This window comes from Amblyomma mixtum, chromosome 5, assembly GCF_055824585.1.
Source record: "Amblyomma mixtum isolate Tamu chromosome 5, ASM5582458v1, whole genome shotgun sequence".
Taxonomy (NCBI): domain Eukaryota; kingdom Metazoa; phylum Arthropoda; class Arachnida; order Ixodida; family Ixodidae; genus Amblyomma; species Amblyomma mixtum.
In genome coordinates this window covers 82,224,791-82,250,702 of record NC_143016.1, presented here as the reverse complement: position 1 = coordinate 82,250,702, position 25,912 = coordinate 82,224,791, and the positions used below count along the sequence as shown (strand labels likewise).

The window sequence follows — 25,912 nt, the reverse complement described above, 5'->3', positions numbered from 1 at the left end:
ATTTGCGTAGTTTAACTAGTGCAGAGATATTTCTTACATTAAACAGTGCAAGTATTAGTTTAATTTGCTATTATTTTCCATCTCTCTTTTTTTACATGGCCGACGCGTAGTGTCGACTTTTTCGCATTGTTTTTGTGTATTACAGCAGAACTTAGTTTAGCCAAGCAGAACTTAGTTTAGCCATACATCACTTTTTGTTGCCCTAATTGTTTGCTTTATTAGCACCAAGCTATAAGAGGAGCCAGGTTCACTAGTGGAGTCATTTTGTTTATTATTAATGAATATTTCTTCGTCTAGCTGTCGTTCAAAATTAAATTCGTCCACAGTTGTGCTAAAAAGTAATGTCAGCTTCACCCCATGTTGTTCTGCCTTGAAGCAAAGCCTAATTTTAGTCGAACAACAAAGCATTTTTTTTGCCGCCTTAAAGGGCAACTAAAGAGGTTCTAGATTTTTACCATTTTAAAGGGCTCGAATGCCTGAAACTTGCAGGTAAATCATGCAAACTCTTATTGTGCTAGCATTTGGAATGGTGGCGCAATCACCATATAAAGCAGCGTCGGGGCTCAGGCTTCTCTGCAGTGCACAGCGATGGGCAAAGGCCCCACTGAACACGGCACGTATTGCGGCGTGACGTTTAGAGCAAAGAAACGGTTTTTGCAAGGAAGAAAAGCAATGCCACCGAAATTGAAGCCCACGACTCGTTGTTTGACGGCATCATACGACGCACGGAAACATGTGGGCTAAGGTAGCGAGCATCTGAAACTTCGGCAACAATGACGTCATCACAAGTTTCCCCGCACTTCACTACCTCAATGAAGAGAAACCTGTACGCCGTTGCGGTTTAAATCGGCGTTTATGTCACCATCCTATATGCTGGCGCTAAACTATTTGGCATGCTTCGCCAAGAAGCATCATACATTCAAAGTATTGAACAACCTCGAATTCTGAAACAAACATTTTAGCTTTCCTTTAAGTCGCTCTGCGATAGAAAAATAAAGCGATGGCTTCTTTTAGTACTGCAGTATGTACACAAATATCAAAAGCAAACTGCACGATTTCGGTTGACTAAAGAACGCATATAAAGTCACTCTTTGTTCTCGCTACACATCAAATTAAGAAAGCGAAGGTAGTTCTCGCGTGTTTCTCATTGCTGGCAGCTCACCGTTTCGATTGCCCGTTTTAGAGACCCCTCTCTCTCTGGGTGGCATCGGGACTTCCCCACATCACTGTTAGATTGGAGACCTCCTCAATTATTCGTGGAGTCTTGACTTCAATTTTACACATTGGTGCACCTTTTACATGAGTGTTAAGTTGGAGCTTATCGTCCGAGTACATTCTCTCATCAGTCCTCTGGCTGAGACGCGGGAACTCAGAAATAAAATTTTACAGTAAAACTGACACGAAAATTTAGAAATCCATTCACACTCTCTGAACAAACGATGTCGTTTAATCCACAAAGTATGCGCCTTTTCCAGCTATAGTTCTTATGTCTGATTTCTCGCACAAGATTGATGACGTACTTCCGGATAGAGCGCAGCATCTTTCGCCTCAACCGCTGAGCGGAGCCCACACACATCGCCGCGCACCGCGCGACGTGTCGAAATGTTTTGGCGCCTTCATCGAAACCACCGGAAAATTCTCATCGACAACAGAGATCAGGTGATCAAAGCAAACTCACCGTTCGACTCCGAGTCATCGATCGAGACTAGCCTCGCTTTGGGTGGAGGTGCCCCGGGTGCGACTGGGCCCGCTGTTTTAGAAAGGAGAAGATTGTGAGTATATATCGATTCAGTGTCTCGCCTTTCTGAACGTTAAAGGCAACAGCTGGCTCTCGTTAATTCGAAGTCGTTTTATTTCGAACTTCCGATTAATTTGAACTGGCATTTTGGTACCGTCAACATCATGTGTGTTAAAAAGACCCCCGTTAATTCGATGTAAGCTTAATCCGAACAAGTTTCGTTGCCCTGTGAGCTGAAACTCCCAAATTAAACTGTGTGTTCTATTCGTGAGTGGCGCGCTGTCTTGCGGCCTTGCGGGTGGTTATTGGCCAAAGTATGTACTGACGTCAACCATTACAGATGACGACAGCGTGCGTGTTGGCGAATGAGTCCTCGCAAATGGGTGCGTACTGAGACAGTTTCGCGCACTGCTCCTCCAAAGGCGATGTGATTTAAGTGCATTGCGGTATGGTTATATGTCATAATGGTTATACTACGCTACGTACGAGGAATACTGCCACAGGGACTTAGCGCTTGCGTGTATTGGTCAACATGCTATTCCGCAGTAAGCATTGAGTTGTTACACAAAGCATCCTTTTGGCTATGGCTATTGGTTATCTTACATAAGTGGTGCCGAGAAATTCAAGAGAGCTTCCCAAATCGAGTGAAGCACGTTGGCTATTTCTCTTCCTGAAAAAATAAGGCTGTGCTAAAAATGAGAGAGACCGCATACTGTAATGAAAAGGTAGCCTTCACCGCACTAGGAGTATTATGACAAAGCGCACTTGAAGAACGATAACGACAATATTTATGAACATATTTTTTTCCGTTTCGTTGTCTGCTAAAGAAACACGTCACTACAAAAAAAAATTATATAGGAGCTTGAAAATTGCTGCCCAGTTGCATTAGTTGTTAACTAAAAAACTGTCGCTTCTCTCAAGATGCCGTTCCAAAACAATAGTTTCGTTTTAATGCATGCAGAAAAAGCATTCACTGGAGGAGCGAGTTTGTTTTTGTTTTGTTTTTTTTTAACCCAAGTATGCTGTTTTTTCTTCATTCTTTGCTAGCCCAGTACTTAGACATGCGACGACGTTTTTCTTTGATCAAAGGACGCTCGCCTTTAGCCCTGCTTACCTGTCGTGACGTTCTGGCTGATGTCTGTCGGAGAAAAGAAAGAAGCACATGGTAACAACATCAGTCAGTGAGGTATATCATACTATCTTCGTTAATTCATTCACTTGTGTTAAACCGCTTTGTAAGCGTGCCACACGGGCCGTCCAGACCGCATTAAAATCACGACACCACGACATCTCGACACCATGGCATCGAGATGACTTGTTGTAGAGATGGAAAAAACTAGCAGCGTAGCTATAGTAGAAGCTGGCTTTTCATGAGCACATGTGTTCTGTGTTTTCGCCAATAATTCTTCTCCAGTTTTCGCGCAAATGACACTGATCACTACGCTCAAGTGCCCGCAAAAGTTCCAAGAGGTTTGGTTTGGTTTGGTTTATGGGTTTTAAGGTCCCAAAGCGACTAAGGCTATGAGAGACGCCGTAGTGGAGGGCACCGGAAATTTCGACCCCCTGGGGTTCTTTTACGTGCACTGACATCGCACAGTACACGGGCCTCTAGAATTTCTCCTCCAAAGAAATTCAGCCGCCGCGGCCGGTTTCGAACCCGCGTCTCTCAGTCTATAATTGATGGCTGCACTGCGCATGTCGCGACTTTAAGTGCACAGAGCAACACGCACAAACCTTTTGCTACTGTATTATCTGACTGCCAGTGTTGTTTTTTTTTTGTTGTTTTTTTGCGGCTTCCGAAATCTGAAAACCTCTGTGAGCACTTTTGTGTGCAAGAACGTATACTACCATAACGTTTTGAATGCATGGCGCACAAATTGTCGCTAACGAGGCATTCATTGCGGTGCCGAGGTTATTTGAGAAGCGTGCGCATTTCAGAACAGGAAGGGCGGACGTTCTCTCGTGGTTGATGATGTCAGACGTACGTGACCGCGCCATTCGAACGCAGTAGCGTAACACGAGAGCAACGCGCGTCCTGACTTGGCGGCCATCCCGAATACGATCACATTTCGTTTGCTCCCATCACCATCAATCAGTGCAACCCTTCAACAACGCTTTCTTGAGGGCAGTTGTTAAAGGTGTCTTCATAGTTTTCTGTTTAGTAAGGATAGCTGTGCCGTCATAGCTGAACACGGCACGCCAACTTTATTACTCATAGTTCGCACACTTCCCTTTTTCGCGGTATAGCATAGCGCTCTAATTTTTGGGTTAATCTGGGACGGCGCAGCTGGTAGGCTGTATGAACATGCTATTTATTGATCCGATAGCATTTAGGTTGTCGTCTTAAAAAAAAAAAAAACGCCCGGTTTCTCCGTAACGAAATTCCCTCAATAGTCGAGAGTGTTCTGAAGTCATCAGCGCTGCCGAACTTGAAAACCTGAGGACCGGAATGTTTGAGTACATTCTATTGGATTATCGTATGGTGTTGTACTCTTCCATCTTAATCCACCACCAATACCTAATAATTCACTAATCTCACGAATCCACATTCATCTACCCACAAATCCATATTAATATATTTTCTGGAATGACCCTACTTCCAAAATTTGGGGGAGGTTCTTTGGAATATTTGGGGCCGGGCCAACTTCCGAATGCTATCGCATTTTCAAGAATTGATAAATGAGAGGAACTAACAAAAATTGCCGGGCGCTGACAGAACGGCATCGATTGTGCTGTACCAGGTGTTCGGTCTTTGTCAAAAGTATACGGGCCACGGCGTTTGCTTTTGAGTCCAAAGTGGCGCCCCTGGCTCACTCCTAAAGCACAGGTGGTCTGAAAGAGGTAATGACGGGGCTCTTTTCCCCCTTAAGACATTCGGAGCTTCAAGGGCGCCTCAAGTTCTACACTATACTCGGCGGGAAGGGAAAAGCGGCCTGAAGACCTATGACCAGAGCTGTATATCGTATGTGACGTCACATGTTTAATATACTGCCATTAGCTGGACGCTCGGTTCGAACTGATTTCATTGAGCATGCACTTTAAACAGAAAGGAGTAGAAAAAGGGAATGAGCTGTCCATCACACACCCTTTCATGAAAGGGTGTGCGGTAGAGGTCAGCTTACTCTCTTCTTGCTCCCATATAGGCGTATTCATGTTTAGAGCGTATCTGAATGTTCACTTTTATCCTGGCCGAGGAGACAGTATATGCAGGCAGGGTGCAGGCAGAGTGCGCTTACCGAGTCGCTTCTTCATGAGCATGGAGAGGGCGACCACTCCGCCCACGACCATGACGACGATGACGAAGCTGCAGACGTAGACGACGACGTCGGGCACCACGGGGTCCTGCTTGCCTCCGCCTCCCGCGGCGGGGGCCGGCTCGGCCACCGACATCTCCGTCCTGCGCGCATATTCGCCCCCGTCTGTGTACACAGCGTGTGGTGGCCGGTGCTGCCTTCCGCTAGCACATCATCGCTGTAGGCATTGCGAGAGGTGCTGTACATTGTCACGTCGTAGTGACGGCAGTCAGGCGGTCAGGAAGACCACGAAAAGGGCTTCCGGAAGAACTCTGGGCTGACTCGCGCCCCGAGAGAACTGAATGATTCGGCGGCGGCGATACCAACAAGCGGACTCGGAGGTCGTCGAACAAAATGCCCGCCACTCTCGGCCACGCTCAGTATAAAGTTGACAACGAACTTTCGAGATACACCGCGCAAGTAACCACAATAGTCTCGAACAAAGTGGAATCTGTTCTGCCTGTCTGCGATCACTCGCGATAAATGTGGTCGCATCTTATCGCCGAAAAAGTGATAAAGACGCGTGCAGGCGGCACTGAGCATGATCAAATAAATATTATAAAGCCATATGGCGCACTCCTCCTTCCTTCATTCATCAAACAGTTGTAAACTTAAGCGGCGAGGGGATTCTCATTACAGAGCAAGAGAATACAGAGCACCGTGCGGAACTGCCATTTATCTTCGTCCAACCCCGTGAATAAAACAAGAGCGGTGTGTCTGGTGCAAATGTACAGCCCCCGTCAAAACAATACAGCCCGAGGGGTTCGCTTCTAAGCTTTTTAGTGGACCTGCCTAGAACATCTAGCTATCTAAAGCTTGGGAGGATCGAAGAATCGAAGCCGTTTATCATTCGAAAGTTTACGGTCGCTGAGTATGCATAACCAGGCACGCTAAAGGCCTCGTAAGCAAACCCCTTGGCCTGTATACGTTTGAAGGGGGTGTTCGTACATGGGCTCCACCGGGTGTCGCCGTTATGTGCATTTATTGCGTATTGTTGCGTACAGTTGGGGACAAAAAGTCTCCAGGAGGCATGAGCTACAAACGAAAACGGCTGCTCTGTGAAAAATCGGTGACAGGAGAGCACATTTCTGGACGTGAAAGTCGTACTCACGAAAGTCATACTCTGGGGTATTAAAATGAGGTGAGAGTTGGTAGGCATGAGTGCTATGCGTCTAGGTCGGTTCTTGCTAGTCTGAAGACTTTTGTCCCCGATAGTTCTGTCATGTTGCACACGTGAAATCATTTTTTATTGTTGCTGTGACGCTTGCTATGCATTTTATGTTAGTATTCAGGATCAAGAAACTTTCAGAAATATCCTTTCATTATTCGGGGGGTTTAACGTCCCAAAGCGACTAAGGCTATGAGAGGTTATTCATTATTCATTACACAGTGTATACGCTTGTAACTTTGTTTGAATTCCTAAATAAACTTTCAACTTCAACTTCAACGGTACAAATTGTCCTTACACACGGTCTTAGAGCAATTTGTCTTCAAGGAAAACTCGGGGTGGTTTCCCGAACATTTTGGGTTTATAGTGACATCACATTCCTTAGTCCGCTGTCTCGGCCACAAAATTACGGGGCAGTCAGACATCTGACGCGACAGTTCTGAGCAAACAATTGGATTTACTATAATGAATGCTTTTACCCTAAATCAATGCTTCACACATGACACACGATTTTTCTGGAGGGTGGAGAAGGTGGGCACAGGGTTGTGTTGGGCGGCATAAAGCCCTACGAGGGTGGAGACGAGGTGGGGAAGAAGATCGAGTCTGGCGCTGGGTGGGTGGCGCTTCTGTAGGGTGGGGGCTCTCGGAGGCCACAGAAAGACGCCGGCACTAGCGCATCGTGACACTGTTGCTGCTCTACTGCGATAACAGTTTTCTAAAAATTCCGAGTGAAACCATTTCAAAACAGCGAAAACAGCAAAACGAAACTCAGTCCACGGTACGGTGCTTCTCGTGACACAGATGATTTCACAAGCATCAGATGAACAGCACTTCTACGTGCGTTAAATGGATGACGAAGCATCTGGAAATGATGAGCCCTTGCATAGAATGCCTGAGACGACCTCAAACAAACTTCTAAATTTTGCTTTAGTGAAGCTGGGAGACGGTGCTAATTTGAGGGGATTGTTTGTGACGTCAAAAATGCACAGTTGTCTGTAGAAATCGTCTGAACTGAGGCCACGGAAACGGCAAACTTTAAAATCGATTTGTGCCGGAATAAAATATCGCACGGCTGTCGAACTCGGTGGAAATCTGGGACGGGAGGAAAACCTGTAGTAAAAACTTCATTGAAATACGGTGCTCTCGAAAAAAAAAAAAAACCAAGCTGCTCAAACTATGCAAGGTGCATGTCAAGCCATCTCACGGCGTGGAACGTAGCTGCTTCCTACATTTTTTTTATGTGGAATGCAAAAAGGGATTGAATTAAACTGCATGAAATTCAAAGCTCCTCAGTAACACACCTTGGTGCAGCATTCTGCGATGCAGCACTCTTTCCGTGGTGGCTGCTTCATATGAAGAAATGTGTAGGGTGCTCTATGGTGAAGTCTCTATGCTGCATGCTGTATGGCAGCACCCATCCCAAAAGATGTGTAGAAGCAACATAAATAAAAATTCGCTCAATAATTTATAGCCACATTCAAGGGCGTCCGCAGAACTCTTTCCGGGGGGGGGGGGGGGGGGGGGGCACCCGATGTCCGGGGATGGGGGCGGCGGTTAGCCCTTGCCCCCCCCCCCCTTTCCGGACGCCCAGGGCCACATTCGCAAAATGTTTAAGTATGCGCGCTATCCGACTGGCCAGCTCACTACCGTTCGCCAGCTCTGATAGCCAGTGATACGGCAATCAGAAATTGTGGCAATCAGCAGGAAATGCTTTGATAATAAACAAGGTAGCCAACCCGAATCATGATAATTAACGAAAAACAATGTTTACGAGAATTTTCTCGACAATGTTAAGATTTTTTTTTTTTTTTATCGAAGCCGCTGGCTATGAGACCCTGCCGCTTTCTTTCAAGTGGGCTTCTGTTCTGCGGATTTTTCTAATCGTACGTTGTTAGTAAGCAGCTGCAAGTTTTGCCGTTTCCTGGAGCTCTTTTAACAAGTTCGCTGCAGCAGCGATTTTCTGGGCCTTAATCCCAGTGTGTCGTGTTCCTCTGGTGGGCCACCCTTTGGTTTTCTTGGGTGCGGCTAGACCCACCAGTGAGCCTCCGGTGAAGTCAACTTACTGGAACCACCAATAGATGGCACTAGCAAACTGGCTTGTGTGTTTTTCGCAGGCTTTTTGAAACATCGGAGCTGTCCCACTAGGTCACTACACCACTGCTTCAAGGGGGCACTCAGTATTCGTGGCACATATAAAAAATACGCGACGTACCCCACCGCTGACTCACGACTCAGTGAATGTGTTAATGGTAGCAAACAGGAGCAGCCACACATTGGGATACATGGCGTTAAACGTTAGAAAGTGAGATAGACGTATGTTGAGATTGAACTGACGAACTAAAGCTGAGAAAAGAGAAAAAGGTATGCCTTTAATCCGTGGTACTAAAAGCCTTTCTGCAGGTTGTAAATTTTCAGAAAATCAGAACCAACTGATGTTACTAGTCGCAGTGAGCGGCTTGTACTGCTGAATGACATAAGCGGGTGCCGTTAAACAAGCAATGCAAGCTGTGGCCTGTGCAACGAAGTGCGGTGGCGCTGTCGGCGCTCTTACTCTCAAATAACGAACGAAACGCGGCTCAAGACAAAGTGCCGTCGTTCAGATGACGTCGGAACCTGAGTTACTTGTCGTTCAGAAGAGGAGGGAAAGGGTGGGATGGGGAGGGGGGTATAACTGTCTTACACGCTGGTCCCTTCCAAGTGAATACTATGCATTATTTATCTCCTGAAATGCAACCAGCCCCACCGAATGCGAAACCACGTCGACTCGGGAATCTCCACTGGAGTCCCCGCTTCCCGCCGATTATCCAGGCCGCATAGTAGACGTTGGCCGCATAGTAGAACATCGCCCATCTCCTCGTAGCAGCAAAGCTAGTCTAGTGGAGTGGCGTCGGCCCTATGAAGCTACCATCTATACGGGACCCGAGTCATAGAACGTGTTCGCAGATGGCACGCTTTCGACTACATACACGTGCAGTTCACAGCGACAGTCTCTGCCTTGCAGCTTCTGTGTCAGCTTCGATAGGGTCTCTCACTGCTATCACGCCTCGCACTTACGCCTTCTCTCACCTCTTACCCCTCCTCCCAACGTTGTATGAGACGCAAGGGGCCTCGCCATTTTTTATTTTCCTGTTACAGGGCACGTCTTAAGCAATGAAAAAAAAAAAAAAATTGGTCATCTATATAGGAAAGAGCAAGCTCCGGTACGTCCGACGTGCAGCCTGTACTCTTGATAAGTTTTGGGGTTTTTTTTCTTTATTGTGGTCTGGTTGGCGTCTCGTACCGGCTGGTGACACTCGGCAGGCATTATCGAACTGGCCACAGCGCGCGCGAGCGGTGCCGTTGGGGCGCCGCGCCTTTCGTAAGCGCAGAGCGCGGTGGCCCGGCGGCGGCGAACCTCACGTCCGTGTTGAGCGCCGCGGGGGTTCACTGCTGCTGCTGCTCGCTACGGGCGATCGAGGTCGCCCCAGCGCGAGCGAGCAGCGCGCGTGACTTGGGTTCCTGAGCCCATAAGGCGACCGGCGAGCAACGGCGGCAGTACCGGTAGGGGCACTGACGATGGCGCGCCGTAAAAACAGAAAAAAAAGGAAAGAAAATTCGGCGGCTCCGGGACTTCGGGACAAACGCCGACACGCGCATAGGCTACTGCTTGCGTCGACAAAGAAATATATATATAAAAGAGGGGGGGGGGGGGGGGGGGGAGAGAGAGAGAGCCGAGTGATAGCGGCAGAGAGGAGCTTTTTGGGTGGGAAACGCGAGCAAAAAAAGAATCGCTTCTTTTTCTTTTCTCATTCGTCTCGAAACTTTCCGTTGGCTGGGGAAGATAGACATCTCTCTCGGTTGTCGTCTCTGGGGGCGAGGAATTCGCTACATTGCGACTTTCTGAAGCGAAGGAAACTGGAATCAAAGGGGAAGACAGAGAAGGGTACCTCGCGGGCCCCGTGGCCGTTGGGCTCAGGGGTGCGCGGTGACGCGATATCTAGCGATGCGGATCGTGTCTACGAATACTCGCAGCGCGACAACGCCCCGCTGTTGTCACAGAATGGTTCTTAATACCAGTGTCATTTCGACACACTTTGCAGGCGTATCGGGAGGCAATTATACACTGTATTGACAGAGATGTATTACGGACAAGGATACACGAATGTAATTGTTCTCCTTCCTTACGAGACACGCAACTTCTGAGAGTTTCGCTTGACTCAGGGTGAGTTTCGAAATATCTATCGATCATTGGCTAATCGGCGCTGGTGCACCGGCTAAGCGCTTTGCCAATCATGTGCAGCCAACCGCTCTCCCAATCGGCGCCGACAAATTGCGCTGTTGCACGAGCCAATCTCGACACAGTATATATCGCCCCAATAGATTTAGTTTTTTAATGTGGCTCGTGTTCCCTTCTGTTGTAAGTTTCGCTTTCTAGATCGATTTTGTCACGGTATATGTCCGTGCTGATCGGCTAGAGTTTGAAAAAATATTTCAGCTGACGTCCTGTTTTTTTATCAAACGTCAAACAAATTAGGAAACAAAATTTCATGTTCAAGAAATGTAGTGGAATGCGATCATTTAAGTATGCCGTCTAGGCGCTGGAAAAGAGTCATTCGGTGCATTAATATAGGGAGAACATACATTTCGCGCGATGAAGCTATGGTTGCTGATCAAGTGGCTGAACAGTCAACTGTATACAGATCTGAGCAGGGATACAGCGCTTCTATTCCAATTCTATTTCATCTTTTTATCTTCATCTTTTGTCATTGACTAAAGCGAAACTACAGCTCGCTGTGGCCAGAATTCTTATTCTGCGACTTCGGTAGGATACAGGGAGCTGGCCTCAAAGCTGTTCTACGACTTAAGCTCGCATCTCAGGAGTTGTCTAAAGGAGTACCAGAGTTATAGCGACGAGCTTCAAATCACGAGGCCAGGAAACTGATCATGTTGGGGCGAATTTAACCATTTTGTGGTTATAAGTATCTCTTCACCCCAAACCTCGGCCCCCAATCATTTTTTTCTGCTTTCTGCCGTACTTTTCCTGAGCTATACGCAGCATCCTCTCCTCTTGCTAACAGCAGCGTCAAACCGCAAAAAAAGCACTATTTGTTTAATCTAATATACATGCTCACTTCGGCAAACTTGCTCGGAAGAGCCCTTGATTCCAGACTGCTGTAGCCTCCCGTCGAGTGTAGTGCACAGGTTTCAGCAACCGTTACGCATAAATTAAGCGATTACTTTGTCTCGTAAACGTTACCATACTGCTATGGCTTTTTTTATCTTGTTTCTTTAAATTGATTTGTATTGCCAAAGGCCGACAGCGCACATTTGCATGCATGTGGATACACGAAGCATGTGGATACACGAAGCGTGTACTTACATCTTGGACGATTTTTCTGCAAAAGGAAAAAAAGCGGCACGTTCAGTAATGTTTCAGTTGGGATTAAGAAGGGATCCAAAAGAAAAGGGGGGGGGGAGTGGCTATCAAGCTCAGCCCCTTCTCCCGTTGGCAATGCTTTTTTTTGTGCATGTACCACCTAGCATCCTCCCCTCACACTCCTCCTCACTGATACAAAAAAGTATCTCGCGCCACTCCAAAGAGAGATTTCTGGCTGAGTTCCTGGTTGGGATTCTGACGTGAAAGGTGTTGAGAACCCTGCTGACGTGCTTGTTGCTAACCAACGCATATTTCATACACGTCTTTCAGGTAAAGAAGCAAACATTAGCAGTGAACATAGATTGTCAAACACAGCTCGGAATAGCGGATACTCAAAATTCCGCGAGTGTGCTTTCCCGCATAACAATGTTGCCCAAGACAAAATGGCTGACCATGCGTTTCCCTCTGAAACAAAGCAAGAAGGACGTTTTTTTGTTTGATTCTTCCAAAATATGTTTCTTACATTCTATCCACACCCTTAGTGACTGTCCTGTAGCCCACTAAGCTTTTTTATGGGGAAGTCTGCCATCTTGTCTTTGGCAACACCCGTATGTGGGAAAGCGCACTTGCAGAATTTTTAATATCCGCTTTTGGATCTTTGCACCGCTGTCTAATGAGAGTTTCTTTTTCACTGTGTACATCGAACAAAGCGTTCGCGTTTGCATGTGTCTATCTCTACTTGATTTTATTATTTTTCCCGTGTGTGTGACGCTGACTGTATAAGGTGACGTTTCTAGCAATAAGGTGTCGTTGCAATTTGACTGCAGCGTCCGTCCTTGTCCAGTGAGTTCCGTCTTCTGAACTCAATTGTCTTTTGCGATAAAGGCAGCCCGCCCAGAAGACGGTCTTCCGATAAGCATTCCAGTCTGACTTTACAATTCACACTGCAGATAAAATGCAAAGCCTATCAGGTGATAACGGTAATGCGCCACCGTTAATTTCGGTTCTGTTAATTCACCTGGCTGCGTTTGAAGGTCTGGTCCAATGTGAATGCGTTCTCCTAACTCGCTGAAATATGCGATAATCTTTCCGGTTTATACGACAAAATTTGATGGCAATGATAGGGCACAGATAATAGAAGTTCGCGGCACTTCGATCAAGCTAACCCAGTCAGGACGTGCAGTTATGACTTTCAGAGGCGTTACACATATCCTGATGACATTACAAAAGCCTCAATGGCGATGGACTGTCGTGCTGTTATGGCGTGCTCACGAGAACGCCACAACTACTATCAATTGCACTTTTTTTTTAAATGTCGATGCTTTTGTCACAAGACGACTAATTTATTTTAGCACACAAGAAGGATTACCAAAGCAATGTTGGCACTTAGCATAGGACAGTCGCTAAGTCGTGACAACAATCAATTTCAAACAAATGCAGGTGCCCAGCCCGCATACAATGTTGTGTCACTACGATCTCTACGCTACCTAGAGAAAACGCAGTACGGCGCAAGCTTTACCGTCTTACTTGCGACTATATGGGGTGCAAAGGTCAGTACAGTAGTGAAGAATATGAACGAAAACACAGAACATTCATTTATTGATTACATGTGACAATCGCATTTTTTTTCTCTTTCTAACTAGTTTTCCTCTTCACGTATAATACTCCAACATCGTTCCCCAATTTAGTAGAGAAATAACCAAGAAATTTGCAATGTTGAGCCAGACGATTCTTCCCTCTCATAGTTTTCACGGCTGTGCATGCCTCCAACAGTTTGCAGCCAAGTGAACCTGTAACTGCCCCCGAGAAGCGTCTGGATGTGAATGGCAGTGCTGCGCGGTAACAATGCTACATATTGTCACGGAGATCAAGCGGGACTTTAGAGGTCGTCGTGCAATGCGATAGTACGCTTTGTCGCAATGTGGGCGTAGCTGCAGCGCAGGAAAGAGGCTTGCGTCTGCGTGTGTCTCGCACAAGACGTGCGCCGCGTTTCACTGTAAAGCCCGAAAATGTCAGCCTGGTTGAGCCGACGGCATCCGAAATCCGAGGATGTCTGACAGATGCGCACCCCGTTTGTGCCCCCCCTTTTTAAACCATTCGAGAATAACGGTAGCCCTATTCGCCTGTAGCCTGTATCGATCTGGATTCGGGTGTTCTTGAGTCGATGCTCCTTCAGCAAATCGTCCTTTACTCTGAGACCGATGAGCTATACAGACCTGCACCATCTGATCGTGATTCGACATCACTTTCAGGAGTAACTACTTCATGGCTGCTGCCTGCACTTCGCGCAGAGCCTCAGTCGCGCCGGGTTCGATACGCCTTCGCGACCATGCTGCATCGCGACTATAGGGCTGTCTAATAGAACGAGCTGCGAAATGCCCCGATAGGCCCTACGTTTCGTAACCCGCGCCGCACTATCGCTCCTAGCGCTACGAAAGACCTGCAGCTGTCGCGTCACCTGCATCAGGGACGTTCAGCGGTTATCGCCCACAGCCGGCAGTCGATACGAGATGTCATTGCAGACGACGTCTACGCCTGCTAACTCCCAACGGTTGAGAACAGGAGACGCTCTTCGAAAACCGGTATGATCCGATCTCCCACAACGGCTAACGCCGAAAGCACGTAACCTGACACGCTTTCCTGTCTAAGTGCATGATTGGGTACACTAGCGTGAAAGGCCCTCAACTAGAACGAGCATCTGAGGAGAGCGGGGCAGGGGCGGACGACTCACATGGGGTCGGCCGGTGCGGAAGTCGAAGCGCGAGTTCTGGACGAGCTCGTCGTCGTCCGGGCGGCCGCGGTAGCGTGGCGGCAAGCCGGTTCGTCACCAGGCGGCGTGTGCAGGTGGCGACGGAGGCTTGGACGCCGAGGAGGCTCGGTTTTGCGAGCCCCAGAACCAGAGCCGCCACAACCGTGCGCTCGTGCCACGCAGCGCTCGCCTCCACGCGCCGCCGGTTCACTTCAAATCGCCGTCTTCGTCACGAGGCGGCCATCTTCCTCTTTTTGTATTGATTGAAAACATTTATTTCAATTAGGATGGGTTAATTACATTCTAGCCGAAATCAGGAGGATGAAATGGGCTTGGACAAGGCATGTAATGCGAAGGCAAGATAACCGCTGGTCCTTAAGGGTAACGGAGTGGATTCCAAGAGAAGGCAGGCGTAGCAGGGGGCGGCAGAAAGTTAGGTGACCGGATGAGATTAAGATGTTTGCGGGCATACGGTGGCTGCAGCTGGCACAGGACAGGGTTAATTGGAGATATAATGGGAGAGGCATTTGTCCTGCAGTGGGCCTAGTCAGGCTGATGACGATGATGATGATGGTGGTGGTGGTTCAGGGGCCTAGTTAATGGGAGAGGGTTTGGGAGTGAGGTAACATTTTGTGGTCGGTGCCGGTAGCGCGCACAAAGGCCCAGAAGGATAGGAGCGTGTCTTTGGAGCTAGCAGAGTTACGGGGCATAATTCAATCCTGGAGGAAGCGAGTATCCAGGGTAATGTGCTGGGCGCGGATTTGTTGTAGTTTGACACACTGCCATAAAAAGTGATATATGGTCGTGCCTGTGTCGCATGTATTGGGGGTATTCACTCGACCTTAAGTGGCCACCATATTGGTGTACATGGAGAACGGCGAAAGACAGCGTGCTGTGCCTAACGGCGTTATTGCCACCTGCTTCGGACTTGTGGTAAATGAATACACTTGTGGTATTCGTTACCACAAGTGATGATAATGATTATGAAATGCGTGGCATTATGATGCGCATCAGGCAGTCGCCCTCTCTTGGCAGCGTGTTCTGTTCAGCGAAAACACGGCACAGAAGAACAAGCAGAAGGCTGGTGTAAGCGAGTGGGTTCATTGAGAATAATAATTATAACAAAACTGCAGCGCGAATAAAAACATGGTCAGAAACACAAATGACGAGGAAAACGCCCGTCTTCTTCATCTTTGTCCATTTTTTGTTTGCGTTGCAGTTTTCAGTGTTTTTCTTTTCTTTATTTCGAAGACTTGTCATGTGATATAAGAAGAGGCTGTCAATAAGTTAGAATATAGTCGTGGAGGCTATTCTCTTCCAGAAACCAGAGCAGGCTTCGGCTCTTAGCGTCGTCCGTGAGTCACAAGGCTACGAGCTCCCTGGTGGATTCGGGAGACCAAGCTTGGCCAGTGACCGCACGACAACAGCGCTTGTTGCTGTGTGGTCACTGCCCTATGTGCGCGTGTTTAGCTGACTTTGTGAATAACCCGTCGGCCTACCTTAGTAGAGTCCGGGCCGCTTCATTCCTCTTCTTGCGCAGTGTCCTCTTTGGCACACCTTGAAAGTTCCAGACGGACTCACATGCAAGCAGGGCACAAATAGAATTTCATATTTAATTTCTGCAAAGTCGTTATCCCCTTCTACACGCTAAGGCGGTTTGTTTATTTGCTGGGGATGAGGTTTCACCAGAGACCACGAAAAAAACCACTCACCATTAAGAATCCAAAGAACAAAAAGCGAAAGACGTGTGGTTCTCTATACTACTGATAAAGTTCAGCTACGCTTACTGGTGAAAGTAATGAATTGATATACGAGCAAGATATGAAAAGCTGAGCGAACATGTGTCACTTGAAGATCGTAGCCTGCAATGTAGAAAAAGGGTAATGGTCGCGGAAACTAATTACAACGCGTGACAGTTAGGGTGTGGTACTAACTAGGAAGTAGACGCCTGTTGAAAAGAAGCAAGGTTGTAATACGAAGTAGTGCTTAGTGCTGGTTTGAACACTTTGGCGTACGGTAATGCTAAACAATGTCTAATGGTGATAAGGAAGACGATGATAACACTGACGAAATGAAAGAACGTATCCAAAATTTCCGCATTTAAAATATCTTTTAGTAATTTTCATGTATTCAATATCTTTTCACTCGTTTATTTTTATTCTTTTTTTTTGCTTTACTCTTTAATAATTTTGATTTATTACCCAAAACACAACCATTAGCTTGGCGCCAGTTTACCTTCTTTTGGCTCTCCTCTTTAAACCCTGGCCTATCCACCGTCGTGGGTATGTTCCATGTCACTAAAGCAACAACAATGTGAGCATGAGGACGATAAAGGCTTCACTTGTATCTGTGTTGAAGTTAACTGTACTACTGCAGTTCCTTTTTGCTGGCGTGCGCAGTACATCGCATTCCTTTCTCATTTGATCTTTCCTTTTATATTCGTTCTTTTGTGAATTTCCGCTCGACCATAGCAGCTATGGTAATGCACGAACTCTACCGCCATAGTGCAGCCAGTCCACATAGCCTAAGCGCATCGACCTAATTTCTAACAAGCACTCCAAAGGCTCTGATAGCTGTTCCGCGCTTTGCATGTTTCTGTACCAGATACTTTGTTACATTAAAAACACTGATCCGCACGATTTTAGAATACGGCTACGACCTTAGGGATCACCGTAAGCTATTGGATGTAAACAAATTGGAATCGGTTCATGAAAAGGCTGTCCATTTTATAATTCCCTGACAGGAGAGATATTTTTCGCCTCCTTCTCATCTGATTGATCTTGGACTTGCTCCAATGCCTTCATGCCTTCGCATAAACCGTTTAAAGTTCTTTCACGTATTAATTAACTCTGCGACTTGGGCCACTTGAGCGAAGCAATTAAAATTGTCCAAACTATCTTCATTAGACAGCTATCATGAACTAAACATTTCACCTTTCAGTCCTCATGCTGTCTTGTTCTTGTTCAATATAGTTTTGGTCCACTTCTGAAAAGCAACAATAAATTTTGCCCCCTCATATTCAGCGCACTGCCGAAATTTAAAACGCCCTCTTTGGCCCTACCCGTGCTCCTTGAAATTATTTTTAGATTCTGCTATTTGTAGTTGCAATGCTCTACTGTGCGTTTTCTTGGGTTTTCAGAGCATCTCGTACGCCGTTGATCGATTTTTCTGCGTATTACTTATCTCCTCCTGCCATAGCCTCATGGATGGCTGTAGGATGTGCAACTAAATAAATAAAGACGTAGATAAAATTTTCTCTTGTTATCAGTGGCGAAACTGTCACCCTTTTATCTCATTTTTGCTAACCTAAGCACTATTATAACATGTTCTCGAAAATCATTTTTGATGCGCTTCAGATAAACAAACCGGAAATTTCGCTTCAACACATGTGCAGTCACAGTATTACATCCCTTCTTTGAACTGCACATTCAGCGTCAAGCTGTGCATCTCCAGGACAAGTCAGCTCTGTTCGTTTCCTTCTCGTCATGTTCGAGAAAAGAGGAGGAGGAGGTGGAAAATAACTTTATTGTAGTCTATTACTGCGTCTTCGTCCGCCAGGTCCCGTTGGTAATCCGCCGTGTCCGAATGAAGCCAAGCCAAGCACTCCTGTAGGAAAGGAAAGGGTGCGGGTAACATGCGGACGTGACGGCAGCGTTATGTGCGTTTAGAATGACATATACACCATTTTACGAGGAGCGGGCAGGAAAGGGAGAAATACTCTCAAACACGTGCGCTGCGCGACACCCCACTGTTGCCGTCCTCCCCTGGGCTGATAATCCGGTGCGCGGAGCAACGTCCGCGGCTGCTTAGCTACCGGTCAAGCGCTAGTTTGCCTCTGTACAACAAAAACAGCAATGTTGTACGGAACACCAACGTCTTCTAGACATCATTGTTTTATTGTCGGTGGCGGAAATAGTCGACTAAATTAGAAAAAAAACGCCGCCAGTATGTACGCGCACCATGTTATGCGAAGGTCTCAGCACGTCTGCGGTGTCCATTTCTTCACCGCTTTTCCGCCGGTCCCGAGTTACATTGGCAGTGGGCGTAGTTGTGGAACAAAAAATACTTGCGCCAACAAAAAGCTTAAACGTTAGCGCACTTTGTGAACAAAATGCAGACAGAAACAAGCCTACTGCCTGTGCCCAATATCGGGCGCGGAACGAAGCGCAGCGCCTGGGTTACCAAACTATAATCTGTGCATAATTTTAAGAGATCAAGTAGTTGGACGGCCTTGGCAGAGTTCTTTTAATTCAGCAGTACTCTATGTGAGGACTTCAAAAATTTGGCCACAACTTCATTTCGCCGCCCCACATGATCGTCAATATCGGGAGGGTGTGGGGATCGCCACCTGAAAAAAATTAACATGTCGTTAGTGCAAAAATACTAATTTAATTTGCGCAGCATGGCATGAATAGAAGCGGCGACATGAACTTTTACCCAACTGCAAAGTGAGGAAAAATGCAGCCATGGCAACGTAAGATGAAAAAATACGCGGCATGCACAGGACGGTAAACTCGGCCACGCATTGTAATAAATTATTCGACTCAAATCGCATCGAATGCACTGTAAAAAAAATCCACACTATGCATAACCGTGCCAGAGATACAACAAACGCAGCGACTTGAGCAGGGCCCCGACCCGATTGAGATTGGAATTCTCAACACAGGTGCGGCGATTCTGCCCGTCAGTAAGTGGTAATAGCGTTCCATTAGCGTACCAACCTATTAGATCGTGTAATTGCACATTTTCTGGTATTTGTGCACCAGTGAGTACTGGCGGGAGCGGTGAAGGCGAGAATGCGAATTGCTTTCAGTCAACTGGCTTGTATCGCTCGTAGTACGAACAGCCCTACGCAAGCGGCAGGAGGGGCCGAATTTCAATTTCATCGCGCGTATTTCCGCAAACAAACATTCTAATCATCAGAAGTGGATTCGTTTCGGTCATGTACTCGCTGTTTCCAAAATGTTCAGTTTGTAAACGGGGTACTCTGTCGCAAGCTCAGCATCTAAACTGTCACACTCGCCATGTCCAAGCAGGCAGCGAAAGCGTTCATGAAAAACTGCGCTCCACGAAAAACTAGATATTCATTGCTCTCCGCGACCTTGTGTTTCAACACATTTTGCTTTCGTATTTCTAACATGCAACACCGTGCCGCATTCGCCCTACAGGCAACCGGCGACAAAAAAGCACGCGTGAACTGCGAGCATGGCACTCACCGATGCTGATCGCTCGCTGCGTCGAGGAATGGTCGCCTGCTCCCAGTTGGTTATTGCAGGAGCTAATGGCATAGCACACACGAGGATGGACACGAGGATGGACACGAGGCGAACGCCCACCCAGAATTTCTAGGCTTGGCAGGAATAAAACGGGCGAATGACACTTTCAGAGATCGCACGCTGCTTCGTCTGCAGCCCACCGGCTGCAAATTATCAGTCCAAGATGGCGTCGGCGGTAGGCGGCGCTCGAATAAAATAAACATGGCGGCGCCCAGGTATCGAAACTAAAATCATGTATATATAGAAGTAACGTCTTCTAGTATGGGGCATGTTGCCTGAAGATGTGGTTTGTGCCGTGCGAATGTATACCCATTATATAAATTCCTGTGCTAGATATGATCCCAGTATACGGCGCTGCGATAAATATAAGTATAAATAATGCATGACCTGTTGCCGACAGGCGGGTAAATTTTTGCTCGATTGATCTGTTGCAAGGCACTTTTTTTTTTCTAGAACATTGCAGTGCTGTGCAGACTCAAGGACTTAGTTTGCTTGGCTCTGTCTTCATGGGAAAGTGCACCCCGACAGCCGGCTGCTGACCCGAAAGAGGCGGGTTCGATCCCGGCCGCGGCGGTAGAATTGCTATGGAGGCGAAATTCTAGACGCTCGTGTACTGTGCGATGTCAGTGCACGTTAAAGGACCCCAGGTGGTCGAAATTTCCGGAGCCCTTAGCTACGGCGTCCCTCATCGTCTGAGTAGCTTTGGGACGTTAAACTCTAATAATCCAAAACCAAACCAAACCACCATTGCATTTCTTCTTGAGGCTCAAAGTACTCACGAAACACATGCCCTTTTTAGCTTTCGCCTTATATCCACGAATGTGCCTCTATGCAATAATCTCATCACAAGATAGCAGTATCTGTAACAAACAAACAAATAAACAAACAAACAAATGTATTTTGCCGCGCGTCTACAGATGAGCAGACTGCATGTTTATGCGGCAACGTGTCTTATCCGTGAAGTGCTAAAATGGGGTGATGCCATCTTTTCAGCTTCAGCAGATGAAAAAATTATGCTTCATTTTTCTTTCTCTTTGCCCTCGAATGTCAGTCCTAATTGAAAAGCTGTCGTGTTGATTATAATACTGGGTGTTTCACCTTTGATACTCTGCAACTGGCGAAATAATACAGAACATAAAAAGCTACGGCGTAGCTGCTCTTGTCTGTGCATAAATCTTTTGCTTCCTTTAAAGATCACCAGTGTCTTCTCCCGGCGCCGACATGAACCAGCAAAAGGTAGTGTCGACTTTTTGATTAAAGTTCTGAATACTCAACAGTTTCAAAGTCCACTTGTGCTATCAGAACGACGAAAGAGAAGGCACTGGGCGAAACGATAACCGATTACCAGGCGGAGTTTGCCGATAAGAGCGCCACGAGTGAAAGTGACGCTAATTAATTAGACAGTTCCCTCCTTCGAACCCAATCAGAAATGCTAGGTCACTTTCACAGGTGCGTTTATTGGCAGACTCGAAGCCGATGAGAAGTCCTACATGTACTTCAGGTCACGTTCGATGCTTTTCTAATTTTTTTTATCATTCTCAGTCTGTCTCACTGCTCGTCGTAATACTGCGCCCATCAAGGCCAGCATAGCTGCGCGCCGTGTTAAAGAGTATACCGATGTTGAGGAGACGAGACGAGCGTTGCATCGGATAACGACAAGAGCAAGGTCTTCGTCGAGAGAAGGGGGTCTGATCGAGACGCGACGGTGGCTGAGGGTAGGGATGATGGCGGGGTAGAGTGGGGGGGGGGGGGGGGGGGGGGGCAGGACAGGGAGCGCTAGCAGCTCGGGGGCTGATAGGAAACCAGTTCCACGAGGAACGTCTGACCCGCCGGCCAGCTCTACAGCCGCACCTTGAAAATGTGCGGATGAGCGCGGTGTCCGCATCGCCGCCGCCCGCGGCATCATTCCGGTTTCGATGGCCGACCGCTTCATCCCTTGAATAACCAACCGCTGCTGCCCCTTGGCGTACGTGAACGGCTGTATAGTCTCGCGACGGTGGTGGCGGGGCTGCGGTGGCGTCGAGCTCGGCGGGTCGAGCCAGCCGGCAGCTCTGCATCATCAATGTTAATGCCGCTCTGTGCCGCCCCTACCACTGGCGAACTGCGCGGATTGCGCAATAATGAACGGTTTCTGGCTTCTACGAGCTCTAGACGCCACTGCCCATAGAACACACGATAAGGGCGCCAAAAAGTGGTTCCGTCTTGGCGCGGCTTAAGAAGTGGCTTCTGATGAGATCCAGCCGATATACGTAACGACGTTGGAGTAAGCCTTACAACTGTTCCGGCTACGTGGCGGTTGGGTATTATATTTATTCGAAGCCTCGTCGTCCAATGGTGTTGGGTGCAAAGTTGCTGAGGAAAAAAGGAGGGAGTGGTTATTAAGGTCGTTGTATACATCACACTGTACCTGCTTTATTCAGTGAAGCTGTCCGTATCGAAGCATAATAGTAGCTGTCCATTACGTGCTCGAGTTTTTATAATGTGTGGATGACCGTTGCAAAGAGGGTGTCGATTCTTTACACTTTGTCGCACCTCTTCTCAAAATCGTAGGTTAAATGTTTATTAACTTTTTTTTTCTACTACGACCGTCGAAATTGCTAGCTCTTCTGTTGATATTTCTGCGGGCTGGTTCATTAGTCATTATTCGCTACAACTTTTATTCAAATGCTATTGAGTTTTGCTGTTGGACTTATTACTGCGTTAGCCAGCGTTTGCCACACAGGAACTGGGATTAGGCACGTAACTCAAGAAAACTTTCCACAACTGCTGCCTAAGACACTTGAATTTCATGACAATGGTCGCTTTGAAGCCCTCTGGAGCGTGCACAGCAGCAAGTTTTCGAGTAATTGCAAGTGAAGTATAAACTTGCAATTTTAATCATATCTCAGTTCGCCAGCTTATGTAAACAAAACTGCGAGCTCTAGGCTCCCCAACGGTGGGCGAATTATAGGCTTTGATGTTCGGCAACGAGAGCGCGCGCACTTCTTGACGCACAAATGCTGACGACAAATACGGAGCACTCCGGGTATCCAAAGTGTGAAGCTTATTTCCCGGCCATGGCGATTACGTTTGCAAATTACGCCTCTACGGTGACGCGAATGGCCGTATGACTTCCTCGTCAGAGAGTTTAGCATAGCCGATACGTCCTGACTCGGAGGTACGCCAGCACAGCCGGGCGCCTGCGGCGCGTGCGCAACAGGTAGCGACCTCTTGCGGTGCACGTCTGCGCTAGCACGTCTTCGCTGTGCAAAAACTACGCTTGACCATTTTGCAGCACTACAGTTCTTAAGCTCACACAATACGCGTTCCAATACGCACAATATGATTACCAAAAGAGCTTTTGGAAGGTACAGCAGGCAGCGGTGATCAAAGGGTACAAGCATATGCGATCAGACTTCACTCCATTCCAACGCTCGTCAGCTCCTTGATCGAAAAGGAACACCGGAGGCAAGCGTGCAGTTTTACGTCGATCGGGAAGGAGGAGAGGGAGGGGTGCGGGGGGGGAAGAATGAGTATAACGCATTTTTTCAGGGCAGAAAAAGAAAAAAAACACAGGACGAAGAAAGGAGATACAGCATGCGTACGCGTGCGTACACGAACACCGAAGGCTAGTAGAAGCCGCGAGAAGGATTTGTGAGGTGTTGACGCAGATCGAAATTCAAATGGCGATGGTGTATGTCGCAGTAAGACTCCACTTTGGTTTCGGAATTGGCTTTTTTCTCAGCCACATGAGGGAGTACTGTCATGCCCGCTTAATGTATACGACTCGACTTATGGACAATTTTCTAGGGACGAACCTTCTTCAATGTATTTACGTCCAGTTAATATCGAAACTCGCTGTATGGTTAATAGGTAGGGTGAAAATGCACAGATCCTATTAAGGCCCATGTATTTTAGTCGCGCTAATACGGACAATCAGTGGTGCTCCAGCCATTTCAAGTTCTGGAGCAATTTTTGGAGCAGAAAAATATCCATTCTGGAGCACATTTTTATCAGAACGATAACCCTGGAGCAACATGGGAACAGCATGAACGGAATAAAGGAGTCACAAAGAGTTTGTTCCTAACGAGATAAGGTTCAGCCATGCATAGCTAGGAAAAAAAACAATCACAAAAACAGAGAAAATATTTTAATAATGCTCACACTGCCTTGCACGCAAGTTCAACCAAGCGTGCTCGACTAAAAGTCCAGAGAACACGTTTACTAGAATCATTATTTTTTGATGTTGGCTCTACAGTTAAACGTGGCCATAACGAAATTTTTAAGAAGTCTGAGATTTTTCTTTACATCCAGGTTTCCGTTACATGTAGGTTTCACGAAGTGAGTCAAAAGGGCACTGCAGAACGGGAACCGAAATAAGAAATAAAAGTAGGTGCAATCACCTCGAAAACATTTAAAAACAAGCAGTGTTACTCTAAAGTCATAAACGTGGAGAAACCTTTTGCGATCACGCTGATAGTGTGACTGCAGCAGCAGCTGCCGCCACCTCCGCCGCGACCCGCGCAAGGCGGGGGCACCGCGACCGAGCTGGAGAGGAACGCGAGCGGCCCTGCCGCTGTCGTAGACCAACCGCGGAGGTTCTTCCCCGCTGCTCCCTCGCTGTAGCCCCAGGAAATGGACTCCTCACCTTGCGTCGCCGGCGAACTCCGCCATCCCCGCTCCTGACACGCCAAAGTTATCGGCACCGGAATCACGCGAGCAACCACGCGGCAGTGATGGCCGCGCACTGCTCGTGTCTTTTCTTTTTTGCTATGCCCTATCATTTTTCGTTGTTTTTGAGCATGAACAGTTGTAACGCCACGTGGTATGACGTTCCAAAAGAGAAAGAGCCGGAGATGCACCAACGGCGCTGGAGCACGGCGCGTTGCGCCAACTGCAGCGGCTCGATGCGATCGGCGTTCCTCTCATGTCAGTTCGTGCTTTATCGTCACGGAACTTTCGCGTGGTTCTAAAAAATTTTGAGTGGCTCAGCACTAAGATAGAGGGCGTAGCCAGTTCGTTACATCAAGGTCAACTCCCGCAACACCTTTACTACATGAAGGTCTGAGATCACGCGCTTCAATGGGAGCGGCGATGGTCTTTATGACTAGGCTTCACCGGACGCTCCCTGCTCAGTTTTTTTACCTACGGGAGCCGGCTTCAAAAAATGAGAAGTAACAGCCTCTCCACGAGTTCTTTCCTTCCTCCATAAAAACTGGCTGCTAAATTCTACCACAAGGCAGCCCACCAACGCCCTAGGTTGCTAACTGCGAAAACGTTTTAATAGGTTGTCAACCGAAATCCTGAATGGCTCTAAATATAGTTGCTTTCCCGCGCCCGTATCTTCTTTTTGGAGCAGCTAAGGCACAATATTGATCAATTTGCCACTTTTGGAGCAGACTGGTGCAGCAAAATGTAAATGTATCAAAATGGAGCAAATGGAGCAGCTGGAGCACCACTGGACAATGATAAGGACAAAAACTCGACTGCCACAACCAGACCTTTCCCTTCCGGTATTCTGAGTGCAGGACACGAGTGGAATCCAGTGAGAAAGCGCAAATGTTTAAGTGACGGTTTTTTTTCTTGTGGATTCAGACTTGTCAGTTTCAATGTGCCCGCTCATGCTCCTTGTCATGTGCCGTATTTCGTGAGTAGTTGTGAAGAAAACTCTTATAGCTTGTGCTACGCTGAGAGCAGAAGCTGTCTGCTGAGTACGTGTATGTACTAACGGGTCGGAGGATATGAAGAGTGGTAGTAGGAGATACATCGTCACACAACTGGTTGTCATCACGCGTCTCATGGAATACTAGGCGCTAAAAACTGCTCTACGTTGTTTTTAAAATAATGGCGGCTATGATAATGCACTGGCAGCTCCGAAAGTTTTGTCTGATTGCCACTGCACTGTCCACCACTGTACGCTAAGCAGACCAAGGTGGATCGTAATTTTTTTTTCCTGACCAAATTTTTCTTCACGATTAGTTATTACGGACGAATCGCTTTACGGACACTTTTGCGAGGGGAAAGAAAGTGTCCGCAATAACTAGGCACAATAGTATTTTTAAACCGCCCGAAACCTGTCAACAAGGAGCGTTTGCGAAAGCATGACGCAGAGTGGCGTGCTCTTCTCGCACTGACTGCACTCAAAAGCGACTGTGATCTCGTTGACTTTGACTTTGACACATGACTCTTTAGGTGCAAGCGACAGCTTTGTGCGAAAGTATGACGCAGAGTGGCGTGCTCTTCTCGCACTGACTGCACTCAAAAGCGACTGTGATCTCGTTGACTTTGACTTTGACACATGACTCTTTAGGTGCAAGCGACAGCTTTGTGCGAAAGTATGACGTCCATTCATC

General features: G+C 47.3%; 1 protein-coding gene across 2 annotated transcripts in view; it reads right to left on the bottom strand.

Moving 5' to 3' along the window:
• LOC149342826 (uncharacterized) overlaps window positions 1-25,912 on the bottom strand; it is a 94,934-nt gene that overhangs the window by 35,462 nt on the left and 33,560 nt on the right. Inside the window, exons 2-5 of one of the 2 annotated variants that reach the window (XM_089545307.1) lie at window positions 11,559-11,574; window positions 4,975-5,135; window positions 2,853-2,876; window positions 1,679-1,750 (exon numbers count right to left, since the gene is read on the bottom strand). In XM_089545307.1, coding sequence (XP_089401433.1) covers window positions 1,679-1,750; window positions 2,853-2,876; window positions 4,975-5,135; window positions 11,559-11,560 — 259 coding nt within the window. In that variant the 5' untranslated portion in view covers window positions 11,561-11,574. The remainder of the gene's footprint in view (window positions 1-1,678; window positions 1,751-2,852; window positions 2,877-4,974; window positions 5,136-11,558; window positions 11,575-25,912) is intronic. The other variant, XM_089545308.1, reaches the window with a different exon arrangement.